This window comes from Pleurodeles waltl, chromosome 4_1, assembly GCF_031143425.1.
Source record: "Pleurodeles waltl isolate 20211129_DDA chromosome 4_1, aPleWal1.hap1.20221129, whole genome shotgun sequence".
Taxonomy (NCBI): domain Eukaryota; kingdom Metazoa; phylum Chordata; class Amphibia; order Caudata; family Salamandridae; genus Pleurodeles; species Pleurodeles waltl.
In genome coordinates this window covers 807,227,168-807,240,006 of record NC_090442.1, presented here as the reverse complement: position 1 = coordinate 807,240,006, position 12,839 = coordinate 807,227,168, and the positions used below count along the sequence as shown (strand labels likewise).

The window sequence follows — 12,839 nt, the reverse complement described above, 5'->3', positions numbered from 1 at the left end:
TTTACCACTGCTGTACATTGCTAAAGTGCATATGCTCTCTCCCCTAAAGATGACAACATTGGTTCCGACCCAATTGGCATATTTAATTTACATATAAGTCCCTAATAAAGTGCACTACAAGAGCCCAGGGCCTGTAAAATAAATGCTACTAGTGGGCCTGCAGCACTGATTCTGTCACCCACATACGTAGCCCCTTAACCACTTCTCAGGCCTCCCATTGCAAGGCCTGTGTGTGTAGTTTCATTTCCACTTCGACTTGGCATTTAAAACTACTTGCCAAGCCTTAAACTCCCTTTTTCTACAAAAGTAGCATTTAAGGTAGGCCCTGGATAACCCACAGGACAGGATGCTATGTAGCTAAAAGGCAAAATAATGTACTTATGTGACAGCTCCCCTTGTGCATTCCACTAAGGCAACCATAAACGCGGGACACTCAGTCTCATGTGCATTCATCTGCATGCTGAATGGGTCTTCCTGGTCAGGAAGCCTGGAGGGGCTCACACTTACATTGTAAAGGCCAGTGACCTGCCCTCACACAAAGAACTGAAAACCCCCCACAAGGATCCTGGCAGACAGGACTGGGCTGAAAGGGGAACTGGTGCACTTCAAACTCTTTGAGGTTTCCCCCACTTCAAATGCATTTTGGGGTATAAAAACAAAGTCTCTGACCCCACCAAATAAGTCACTTCTGGACCTGCACCTGCACCTAGTCAGAGGAACTGCCTGGCTGCCCACGGGGCTCATTTGGACTGCTTTGCTGAAGAAGGACTGCTGTCCTTACTTGTTGTCCTGCTGCCTAGACGGCCTCTGACTCTGCTGTAATGACTCTGCTTTCAACCTGAAGTGCTCTCCAAGGGCTTTGATTGAGCTTGCCTCCTGTTTCTGAAGTCTCAGGGCCAACGAAGACTTCACCTCTTAAAGAAACTCCTTGTGTCAAAAATCGCTGCAAAATTTTCAACTGTATTTTGGTTCTTTATATACATTTTAATAATCTGATTATATTTAATTTGCTAAGCAGTTGTGGGACCTCCCTCCCTGGCCCCAACCCTCCTCCTCGTAGGCTTCACGGACCCCCAAGGTTCCGCAGACCACAGGTTAAGCAGCCCTGGCAGAGATCATATAAACATTTGTGTACTTGTCAAATTGGCTCAGTGTCTTCCCCCATGCATTTATTTGACAGAATCCCAATTGTTTACATTGCTTTTCATCAACTAACGAATAGTTACAAATTGATCAAAGTCAGTGGAAAAACGGGCATTGAACACCAAATCAATGCCTCCTTGTACAGTACTGGCACCCACTGACAGTGGCAGCTGGTGGAATTTGCAAGTAGTGGAGCATAAGACAATTCACAAATGCATGCGCTTAGTGAGCAAAGCAAGAAAGCTCGACCTCTCTCAGAGACATTGGAGAAGTTTTATAAATGGGTGTATATAGGTGCATGAAGAAACTGACGTAAAGCCTGCATCGCGGGTGGGAAATCCCTGCACCACTGACTGGAACAACGCAGTACCGGTTTCCAGACTGGAAACTCGATGCAGCGCCTGCCTTGCGACAGATTATTCAACACAGTGCCTGCTCCTTTTGCCAGTGCATCAAGGATTTTAAACACATTGTCCCTGGGCACCAAAATACCCCCGCATCCCAGTGAGGAACCAAGACTGCGAGCTAGAAGAACGACGCAAACCCTTGCCGCGTGGAAAGAAACCACGCATCATGTGTGCAGCGTCGGGAAAATCCAACGCAACACCTTATTTTTCCACACATCTCCTCCTCAGCAGTCTCAGTCCGTCGTTATTTTTGACGCATCACAGGCACTGTGTGTTACAAAAAAACAACTATTGATTTCTAAGGCTCAAGCCTCTTAAACATTTTAAAAGTGATATTTCAACTTGTGCTTATTGGATCTTTGTCATTTTTACATTATTTTATTGAGCTAAATATCTATTTTTCTAAATCTGTGTAGTGTATTTCTCTGGTGTTTTTACTGTGTTACTGTATGATTTATTGCACAGATACTTTACACATTGCCTTCTGAGTTAAGTCTGACTACTCAATGCCAAACTACCAGAGGGTGGACACAGGATAATTTGGATTGTGTTGTGACTTACATCATCAAGTAACAAATAGTTAAAAATGTATCAAAGTCAGTGGAAAAACGGGCATTAAACACCAAATCAATGCCTCCTTGTATAGTACTGGCACCCACTGACAGTGGCAGCTGGTGGAATTTGCAAGTAGTGGAGCATAAGACAACTCACAAATGCATGCGCCCAAGTGAGCAAAGCAAGAAAGCTCGACCTCTCAGAGACATTGGAGAAGTTTTATAAATGGGTGTATATAGGTGCAATTTTCTACACCATTTGTGTGACAAATGGACCAAAACAAAATCATCCTGCTGCTCACCTTCTAGTGAAACTTGGTCCCTACAGCAAAGATACATCTACGAGATCCAGAGCCAGCATAGAGGGAGATGTGAACTGGTGACAACAAAAAGTAAAGTTTTAACAGGAACAATGCCCACTATTACAACAGTATGAATACTTTAAATGCCAAAGAGCCACTGAGAATGGCCAAGGGTGGGTCAGACTTTCAATGCATGAGCCTCACTGTAAATGAGAGTGGCTAGGGCCGGGGGTACTTCTGGGCGTTGCTGTTAATCAGATAAATGCCGTATCAATTGAATATTGAATTATATGTGCCCAGTACCAAATAAAGGAAAGTTCAACTGGTTAAATATATTACTACACTGTTTGGAGGTATTCAGGACATTACCATTAATTACTCCATATGAGAGAGAAAGAAAAATGAATGCCTTCCATTAAGCTTTACTACATATGTAAGCAAGATTCAAATTCAGTGGTGTAGAAATATTACAGGTTGCAGGGAGTGAAGGGATCTATTGCCTATACTTGGCTGGTGCTTCTGTCGCACCCATTCATGATGCCTCATACTGTTCTCAGGCACCCCACATTCTTCTACTGATCCTAGCTCTGTTGCAGTCCTAACTGTGGCCGCAGTCAAAAAGCTGAAAGAGGAAATGGGAAAGAGTGACAGTAGGGCTAAACAACTCCCTCTAAACTGTTAGGCTGGGTCTGAAAGAATTTGAAGCTATAGTTCCTCACCCAGAGTTCCACTAGGCTGAAGCTTCTCACCTCGACCGTGCGGTGGGCCTGTTTGCAACAGAGAACTCCAAAAGTGTGCATCAGCTGCCCCCAGCCAAAAGCCACAACAGTCACAGGTTACGGGTACTGCACTGCGTCCTCCTCTCTTCACAGTCCAACCTCGGCAGGTTGAGTGTCAGGGTATTGTTCTTGCTCAGTGAGGTTCCTACTCATCAGCAGAAGAAGAGTTGGACAGTCATGGACTTCTCGACCTGAGCACCTAGTGGGCATCCATGACCAGGTGAGAATTAGGTCTGTTTTTAGTGTGTGCCAAGCCATACAACCAATCATATCCAAAAAACACAACTGTCTAGTATCAAACATGCAACTGCAATCAAAATGGAATTTCCTTTTTGGAAGTTCATTAACCTAGGTGTCCGATCACCACATGGTCAGGATTACTGAGATCTTATGCACAACATCTCCCCAGGACCCCCACCAAGCCCGTATGAGGCCTGCGTGCACCGCCTTCGAAGATGTTGCTACCCTCATTATTATCAGTAAGGCATTTCAGTTCCTTAAACTATCTCACAAACTTTTGACCACCTTTCCTCCATTCAATTCCTCTGCCTGAATTCCTTTTTTTTTTTATTTCTGTTTCGCTCAGCACCCGTACAATCGTTTTACCATGAGGGCCAGACCTTTCCTTTTCAGTTTATATTTTGAATTTGTTATGTGCAATTTTCCATCTCAAGGAAGGAACCGTACGTTTACAGTAACAACTGTAATTTCAAAGCTAATCAAAGTATATTGAAACTCGCCTGTGGGGGAAAAGAAAAATGAAAAGTGTATCTTGCATATTGCGTTCTGTTGAGTTATGCCACACATCCACCAACGTATATGGGTTGCACTGCGCTTTCCAGAACAAGTTTCAAATTTGCAGAGCCAATGCCAGAAGGCTGCTGGCTCCCAGGTCAGCAGCGAGCATGACACCAGCAAGCTCTAAACCCACTGAGCCACCTCACAAATTATAAAGCAAAGACATGCACCGTTCCGCTTTGGGGCCCGTATATCAGATAATGGGACATCAAAAACAAAAACAAAAATACAGCCCTCAGTGTCTTCCTCAAAAATCATACATTGGAAATAAATGAAAGCTCACCCCTCCTACACACAGCATTGTATCATTACTGAGAGAATTAACTCACCCAGAAAATGGTGAGGGTCCGTCCAACTAAGGCTCTGCAAATTGGTCCTATACAAACCTTTGTGCACTTGAACTTCGCTTACTTTTTTTTACCACGATCACAGGCTTCTTAGGCAGGTAGTGCGGGAGCATGAGTTCCAAAAATCAACAGAGAAACAATGACTTCAAAGCTCAGCCCACTACTTGCCTTTTTGAAAAAAGTACCTTTTAAATTATAGAGCATTATTCAATACTACCCAATTCAATCCAGCATACAGGGTGGTTTACCAGATTATGACTCTTGAATGGGGGTTACACCACCTTCCTCCTCTCTGTGCTCTCTCCCACCTGAATCACCCTAGCTGGATGTGTCCAACAGTAGGTAGGTAGATTAGTCTTTAGTCCTCTCTGCTTCCTTCAGTGCAAGCTCAGAGACTCAGTCCCACGGGATATGGAAGCTCACAGTGACTGCATGTAGTTTCAGGGGTGGCTGTAAAGTAAGTCAGTGCAATTCGTGTCTTCTGTCAGAGCTGCTACCCTAAATGGCATCATTGTGCGGGTACTTCTGGTAGTCATAGCCTGCTTCTGGGCTGATGTTGACACCTGCCACGACAGTTGCAATCTAAACTGGGCTTATGCACTCATCAAGGAAATTGTAGCCCACTTATGGCTGGTATGCACACACTCAGGCAGTTCCAGGTGACCCGGGCCAGTACAGACAGCATGATGGATGAAGCCCCGACTTAGGCCAATGCATGTATGTATATAGATTTTCACCGTTCTAGCAGGGAACTGCAAAGAGATTGGGAGAGCTTTTGCAACACAAGTTGCTCCTAGCATTGATCTCTCAGGCAGTCCCCTCTTCTCTGGGAGTCTGTCAGGGCAAGAAAACGTTGGGCTTCTCATCCATGGCAGTCTTCTCCTGTAGGACCAGGCAGAGTCCTTCCTTCTCTCAGCAAACACACTAGGCTCTGCAGACTTCAGATGATATCCCCTCACTTCTGAGAGACGGTGTTAAATCAAAACTGTATTTTCTTTTAAAAGTCTTATTTGTAGCAGCGCAGTATAGAGGAGCTGCACACAGCCAATCCTCCAGCAAGATGCCCCACCACGAGGATTCTAGAACATTACACTTGCAACAGCAGAATCAATGTGATATTAAAAGTAAGCACATGTAAAGCAACAATGCACATGTAAAACTAAATGAACAACTTATTAATCATTATACTTTGTTGTCAAGCGTCTGAGTCTGTCACTCTCCTTTACTCTGGATGTCACGGATTCCAACACACAAGAACAATGCATTTCAGTGGAGTACAATGAGAATTCACTCAGACTATTCCTGAACACTCTGAGACCTGCACTTGACCACCTTTCTCCCATTCCACACCCTACCATCCTGGGTGACCACCCTATTCTTATGGACTCTCACCACCTTGAGGGCACAATCAATCTTTGAGCCACCTTTCACCATGAACCTAGTTTGCGGTTGCACATCAAATCACCCACCACAAAATCAGGTGTTATCACTTTCCATTTGTTGTCATATCTTGTTTTCAATTTTCTCTTCACTCTCTTTCAGCCACTTTATCTATAACCATACTGTTAGCTCTGGTACATCTCTTTTTTTATCCACCTCGGACAGAACTTAGATACCAGATCTCTTCCTTTCAACAACCGGATTGGGCTCACTTTTGTCACTGAATGGGGTGTGATGCGATACATCCAAAGCCGTTCCCTCAGAACTTCCTTCCACATACATCCAGACTTGCGTACCACTTCAACACTATCTTTAAGAATGCGACTGAAGCGCTCAACTTAACCATTCTCCTCTGGCTCATACAGAACTGTGATGACATTTCTGATACCACGTGTTTTAAGAAAATCCTTCTTCTTGTGTGCTGTAAGTTGCACCCTGTTGCCAGTCACCAATACTTTGGGACACCCTTCTCCAGCAACAACCTCCTTAAAGAACTCAATTACTACTTGAGAAATAGTATGAGCAACAAACTAGTCCTCAGGCCACTTTGAATGATAATCAATTATGACTAAAGCAGATTTTGTTTCACAAGGTAAACTGATATAGAGACCTAAGGTATTAAATGCCACTTTCTCTCAAGGGAAATTATGGCATGACGCTGGCTTGAGAGGAGCAGGAAACGCCCTCAGCATTTTATCACTGTTTATACAATCAGCGCAGTCCCTCACGCAATGGTTTTATCATTTTGTCTGTCCAAACCAGGGTCACAAGAAATTGCCTCTAATGAGACATTTCATGGAGGACGTTCCATGGTGCCCCTCATGAACCAGTTTTAAAATCTTTCTGCGCAGCAGCTGCTGGAACACACTTAGCTCCCTTGAATAGCAAATCTCTTTCCATTCCCAGCTCATTATAGACTTTTAAATAAGGTTTTACGTCGAGAGACACACACATCTCTCCTAAGGCCACCCTTCCACTACGTATTTGCTCACAAGTTACCACACTGCCTCATCATTTGTGTCTCTTTTCCAATCTTCCTCTGAAATACCCTCAAAATCTTTACCCACAAAATCCCTAACAATTGCCACCACTTCAACTTCATTCTATTATCAGGACATGGCAAACTCAATAAGCAGTCAGCAGTAGCATTATTTTTTCCAGACACGTACTCCACACTGAAGTTATATTACTGCAACCTGGAAGTGAGCCTGGCTATGCATGAAGTAGAATCCCACCAACCACCCGATGACAAAATCCCTACCAGCGATTTCTGACCCATTCTAAGCAGACATCTACATCCCCACACATAGTTGTGGAAATGTTCAATAGACCAAATGGAGGCCAAAAGCTCCTTTCCAATCACAGCATGTCTTCTCTCTGTCTCAGTTAATGTCCTGGATGAAACTGCCACACACCACACATCTTTCCCAGACTTCTGACTCAACACTCCCTCAATCCCATACAAACTAGCATCCACAGTTATAATGCACAATTTGTTGAAACGGAATGACTTAAGTGTAGATGCACTGCAATCTCTTCTTTGATTTGGTAGAATGCTGTTTGTTGTTTTTCTGACCAAATAAACTCAGCTGTATTCCTTGTCAGTTCACTGAGAGGTTCCATTTTTGTGGCAAATCCTTGTATGAACTTGCTGTAATATCCACACAGTCCTGTAAATGATAACAGTGCCTCCTTATTGTCAGGATCAGGTGCCTTAACAATAGCATCTACCAATTATTTTTTAGGAACCATACCCCCACCAGACAGCGTGTTCCCCAGGTATTCCAGTGAGTTATGAAAAAACTTGCACTTCTCAGTTTTAAGTTTCAAACCATGCTAATCCAATCTCTTGCACACTCCCACCACATGCTCCATATGTTCCTCCTCATTCTTTGAGAAAATAAGAATGTCATCAAGGATGCATTTTACAAATTTGTCCACATTCTTGAAGATTTGGAACATAACCCTATGAGATACGGATGCCGATCAGGCTAAACCAAAGGGCATCCTTTTGACCTGGAACAGATCTTGAGGTGTTACAAATGCAGTAAATTTCCTTGACTCCTCAGTTAATTCAATTTGGTGGTTTGCTAAACGGAGACCCAATGTAGAGATGACCTTGGTTTCCTCCAGCATACATACCATTTCATTGATGTTTGGGAGTGGTGGTGGCAGTCCTCTACCGAATTGGCGTTCAAAGCCCTAAAATCTACACATAACCGGAGACTTTTACCTGACTTTTGAGCCAAAACAATGGGAGAAACCCGCTCTGATAACTCCACCAGCTCAATAATGCCATCATGAATCAGTCCCTCCAACATGTTTTTTTTAACTCCTCCTTCACGTTTAACGGCACTCCACGTACTTTCTGCTTCTGAAAAACAGCACCATTCTTTCTCCCTGATCTTATGGCTGAACCCAAACAATATTCCCATGGCCCTCAGCAAACACTCTGGGAAACTGAGGGATAACATCATACCAAGATGTACAGTCGGACACGATCAACACAGGTTCTCTACTTCTAGGACTAAGGATGGTTCCCAACTTCCAATGGTCTCGCCAACCCAGTACATTTATCCCCCTTTTCCGCAATGTACAGTTTAAACTGAGCCCTCCTGCCTTTAAACTCCATCTCCACATCCTTATAACCTTCAATCTCAATTCTAGATCCATCGAAACTTTCAGCAATACTGTCAGATTTTTTAAGGGCATTAAACCGTTTCATATCTCCAAATTGTTGTACCCAATACTCCTTAGCGATGATGGCCCATGGCGAACCAGAATCAGCCAACAGTACAAGTCCCACATTCAATATACACACCACACACTTGGGAGGCCCCATAACACCCTGCCTCTCCATAGCTGAACCAAAAACTGTAATATAAGTGCGAGCGCGTTCGGAACTCGAGTAACGCTCGAGCTCCCTTCACGCGCCCCCACATCCTCGTCGCCAAAAGAATGGGGTAAATAACCCACATTAACACGGAAGCTTTCTTCACAAAGTGTAGTTTATTCGACCTACACAAGCGGTGCGGTCCCCACAGCTTTGTCTTTTCTTCAACCGTCTCTTTTTCGTTTGCGAGCGCGTTCGGAACTCGAGTAACGCTCGAGCTCCCTTCACGCGCCCGCACTTATATTACAAAAACCTTGATAGACAACACTGCCTTTTTCTCTTCCATAACCCCCCTCAAATGTTTAACATCTTCGCTCACACATCAAACTTTCCCTTTGGCATGGTTAACAGTATTAACTTTTCTGAAATCTCTTCACATGCACCCAAAGTGCCCTGTGCAACCACATTTAGTGCATTCTTTCGCCACGGCAGGGCATTGAGAAGAGGTAGCAATGTGGCTAATAATGAATAGATTTATCTTTTTTTTATAATTCCAAGTTCCACGTGAGTTACTTGGTGTCACGCTACACACCCCTTCAGACGTCTTACTATCCTTACACAAAGACCTCCTCCACCTCTCAGACTGTTCTAATGCTTTAGTAGTGTTGATGACAGCCTACAAATTCGGATCACCTATTGTCCACAACTGTTGTTGAACCTTCTTGCTAAGATGTGTAAATAATTTGGTCTCTAATCATTTAATTGGTGATGAGTCTGAAATTGCAATTTGTAGATAAAGCTCTTAACCCGGTGAGAAACTCACCAAATGTTTCATTTTCTTCTTTTTGGCTGGTATAAAACTTAAATCTGTTGAGGGCAACACCAGTGGGTTAGAAGTGATTTTCCATTCATAGCATCGCATTCTTGTACATATTTCAATCACCAGCGCCATCAACTTGTGGTAGTGTCCTAAAAACTACTTGCCCTTCTGAGCCTAGACAATGCAAAAGTATGTTCTTTTTCTTCTTCCCCTTTATTCAGGGGACTTTTTTATGGTGGGACGAACTGCATCTTGACAGGTGAAGAAATAAACATGTTTTATTTATGCTGTTTATATTGTTTATCCTATACTATTGTTATCCTAATATTCCACTGAAGAAAATATGATCCCAGGAGTCACTTAGTAATTATGAACAGTCATGAATCCAAAGGAATGCCGGGTAGTACAAAGGGATAGTTTAACACAGCAAATACACAAACTATGCAGAAAAAAGGGCTGCTTACCGCCACATATGCATACCACCATTACTTACAGATCTAAAATGATCATAGTGGCTTCTTGGGTGTACTTTGCCCACACAGCCCGAAATTTCAAATGCTTCCAAACCGGAAATGCAGTCACTTCCGGGGCAGACTAAACAAGAAGATGCAAGGATGTGCAAGAAACAGAGTCCTACCAAACGTGACCCTGGCGCGTCAAGAAAGTGAGTGCCTGTGGCGGCTACAAAGCGCGTGTTACAAGAAGGAAAGCTGAATTTCTACTATGCAGTGATGAGGAACTAAGCTGTAACTTACCAATGCTCAATTGTGTGAGAGCTCCTTGAGCCTCATTGTATCCAAGAGATGCATAGAACATTTGAAAGATGCAGATCCCACAAACCGCTTCGATTTACATGCAGGGTGAGTTGTTAAAACCTCCAAAATGTAAAAATCGGTAAAATTACATAGAAAAGCCATTAAAACAAAATTGGAGTTTTTCAGGAGTTGAGCCTTGAAATAATACGCAGTCTTGAAGTAAAAGCATGTAGTAGCTGTAGAGTAGAAAACGATCTTGGGTATAGTGAAGACAGCACCACATCTGTGCTGCACCAAAAGTAGCCAATATGTCTTCACCAGTCATCGCCATTGTTAAATCCGAATTGTATTTTCTTTTAAAGGTCTTTTATTTTTAGCAGCACAGTACAGAACAGCTGCACACAGCTAATCCTCCAGCAAGATTTCCCACCACGAAGATTCTAGAACATTACACTGGCAACAGCAGAATCAATGTAATATTAAAAGTAAGCCCATGTAAATCAACAATGCGTATGTCGCAGACTGGCTGTCAGGCAGACAGTTTCAAACACTGCAGAGGGCTCCCTTCTTTGGTCACTCTTTGGGAAGTGAATGCACTGTCTCAAACTTCAGAAATGGCCTGGGTGAGTTCTCTTAAGTTTCCTTCTCAGACTATACTCCTAACACAACCTTTGGTTGCCTCTCATGACAAGTAGCAGTGTGACTATCTACAAATTGCCGAACACACAACATGGACATGAATTGTGAGATTTCTGTAACTGGCTGTCATCAGTCTCTCAGAAAGAGTAATAAAAGAGAGTGAAAGCGACAGCCTTAGCCTAGTAACTTCCTCACCGTGAACAACAGAAACTGCAGTCTCACCATTCACCCATAACATTTACAAAATGGCAGTGCTCATGAGAAACTAATCAGCAGTTCCCTGCTAAAATGACCTTCATGGAATTTCTAAAGCAAGCTCTGCCTTCATCCTCCTAACTTCAGTGTGTGGCTCTCCACCATCCAGCCATAGTAACACAGGTAATACACCACTGCAATTATCTAGATAAAGTGTCCTCATCCTCCATCATGTCCAAAGGTAAAATAAGGGAATCCAAAATAAATCCTACTGGTTTCATTACTCAGACGTATGCACACACAAATCACTACTGCCATACACATATGCTGCACGCATATTGAACAAGTACTTGAAATACACACAAGATGTCAATGCAATGCTCTTGGTTTTCATATAACAGCAGGACTTCCACAAGAGGGTTCAGTAGGCCACATGCCATGAAACAAATGTGATGCCACCATTGCCTTAAGTGTTACACCCAAGACACAAACAACAGTCTCTGTTCATTCCGAAGGTATGTTTTGCCCACTCTCTAGGTCAAAGGTCCTAGATCAAGGATAGGCCTAGCCACTGCACAGTGGCTTGATTAGTGTGACACCATGGAATAAAATGAAAGAATACCAGATATGCACACAGTCAAGCATTTAGGGCACAGGGACACACCCATATGCCATGCAGGGTAAATTCCAGTCCCATCACCTCTCGAATCCTTAGAACAGCATGTATTGGCTTACAGAACAAACTGCGAAGACTGATGCACAGCCAAAAAAGGATTTTTGTGCTTACAACATAAAAGTGGCGTTTAGATGCTTATTTCTAAAAGGCAGAACTTTGAAGTGAAACAGCTGGCCTCTCAGGCATCTGAGTCATGGTTTTAACTGGGTATTATGAAACTGTGTGAAAACGTTGGAAGGCTAGGAGAATCGCTATGCAGTCATTCATATTCATTGATTTCCAACACCTAAAAACAAATCCTTGGCTTATGTTTTAAGAGCGGAAATGATTTAAAGTAGACCAAGCACTGCCACAGCAACATCGATGGGTTAGTACTGTGAGTCAGATCACTTTGACCTGATCTATACACAGAGAAAGCCTCATGAGCAATAGTTTTTAACCAAAGCGGTTTACTTGTGTCAACAATGGCATTTATTTACACCCCTGCAAAGAAAATGTCTCACAAATCGGAATATGTCGCATTACATCCTAACAACACCTAACTACATTTATTGTGATGCTATAGCAAAAGCAGTATAGTCTATTTGACGTCACTTACTTTGTAATGAGATGCCATTTGATGGAATGTCATAGATTAACTGTGTCTGAACTTGCTTTGCTGTCTTTTCGCTTGATTCCCAGGGCATGTTTACAGATGATGATGGTGGAGTTTTTACATTTCCCACCTCTGTATTTGAGGAGCTCAATTTCTTAACCTAGCAAATGAAACAACAGCATTAATTAAACACGCCATCAGTCATAATGCACGTTGCCTATGTATAGGTTTGGCCACAGCTAAGAATCAAGTCTCACCAGTAATATGGGAAGCGTATAAGCATCTGTGTGGAGTCAACTGATCTCTGATGTTCAGGGTAAAAAGAGGGCTAAACACAAAGAAAATGAAGATTCAGAAACTGCACTAGAGAAACTGGAGGCGGAATAGATAGGCAAATGGCAAAGGATGAAGCAGATTAATACTACTACAGGGGCCAGATTTTTTTTTTTTACGAAATAGACAATAAAACAGGGAAGATGCTGGCCTGGCTGGCATGCAGGGAAAAGGGCGAAAGATGGGTGCATAACATTAGTCAAGACATGGAGGAGGTGGTACA

At 43.0% G+C, this 12,839-nt stretch overlaps 1 protein-coding gene across 2 annotated transcripts in view; it reads right to left on the bottom strand.

Annotated features, from left to right (window-relative positions):
- Positions 1 to 12,839, bottom strand: part of LOC138288185 (protein NEDD1-like) — a 257,865-nt gene that overhangs the window by 51,802 nt on the left and 193,224 nt on the right. For both annotated transcript variants that reach the window (XM_069229526.1, XM_069229525.1), the window contains one exon: positions 12,287 to 12,443. In XM_069229526.1, the coding sequence (XP_069085627.1) occupies positions 12,287 to 12,443 (157 nt within the window). The remainder of the gene's footprint in view (positions 1 to 12,286; positions 12,444 to 12,839) is intronic.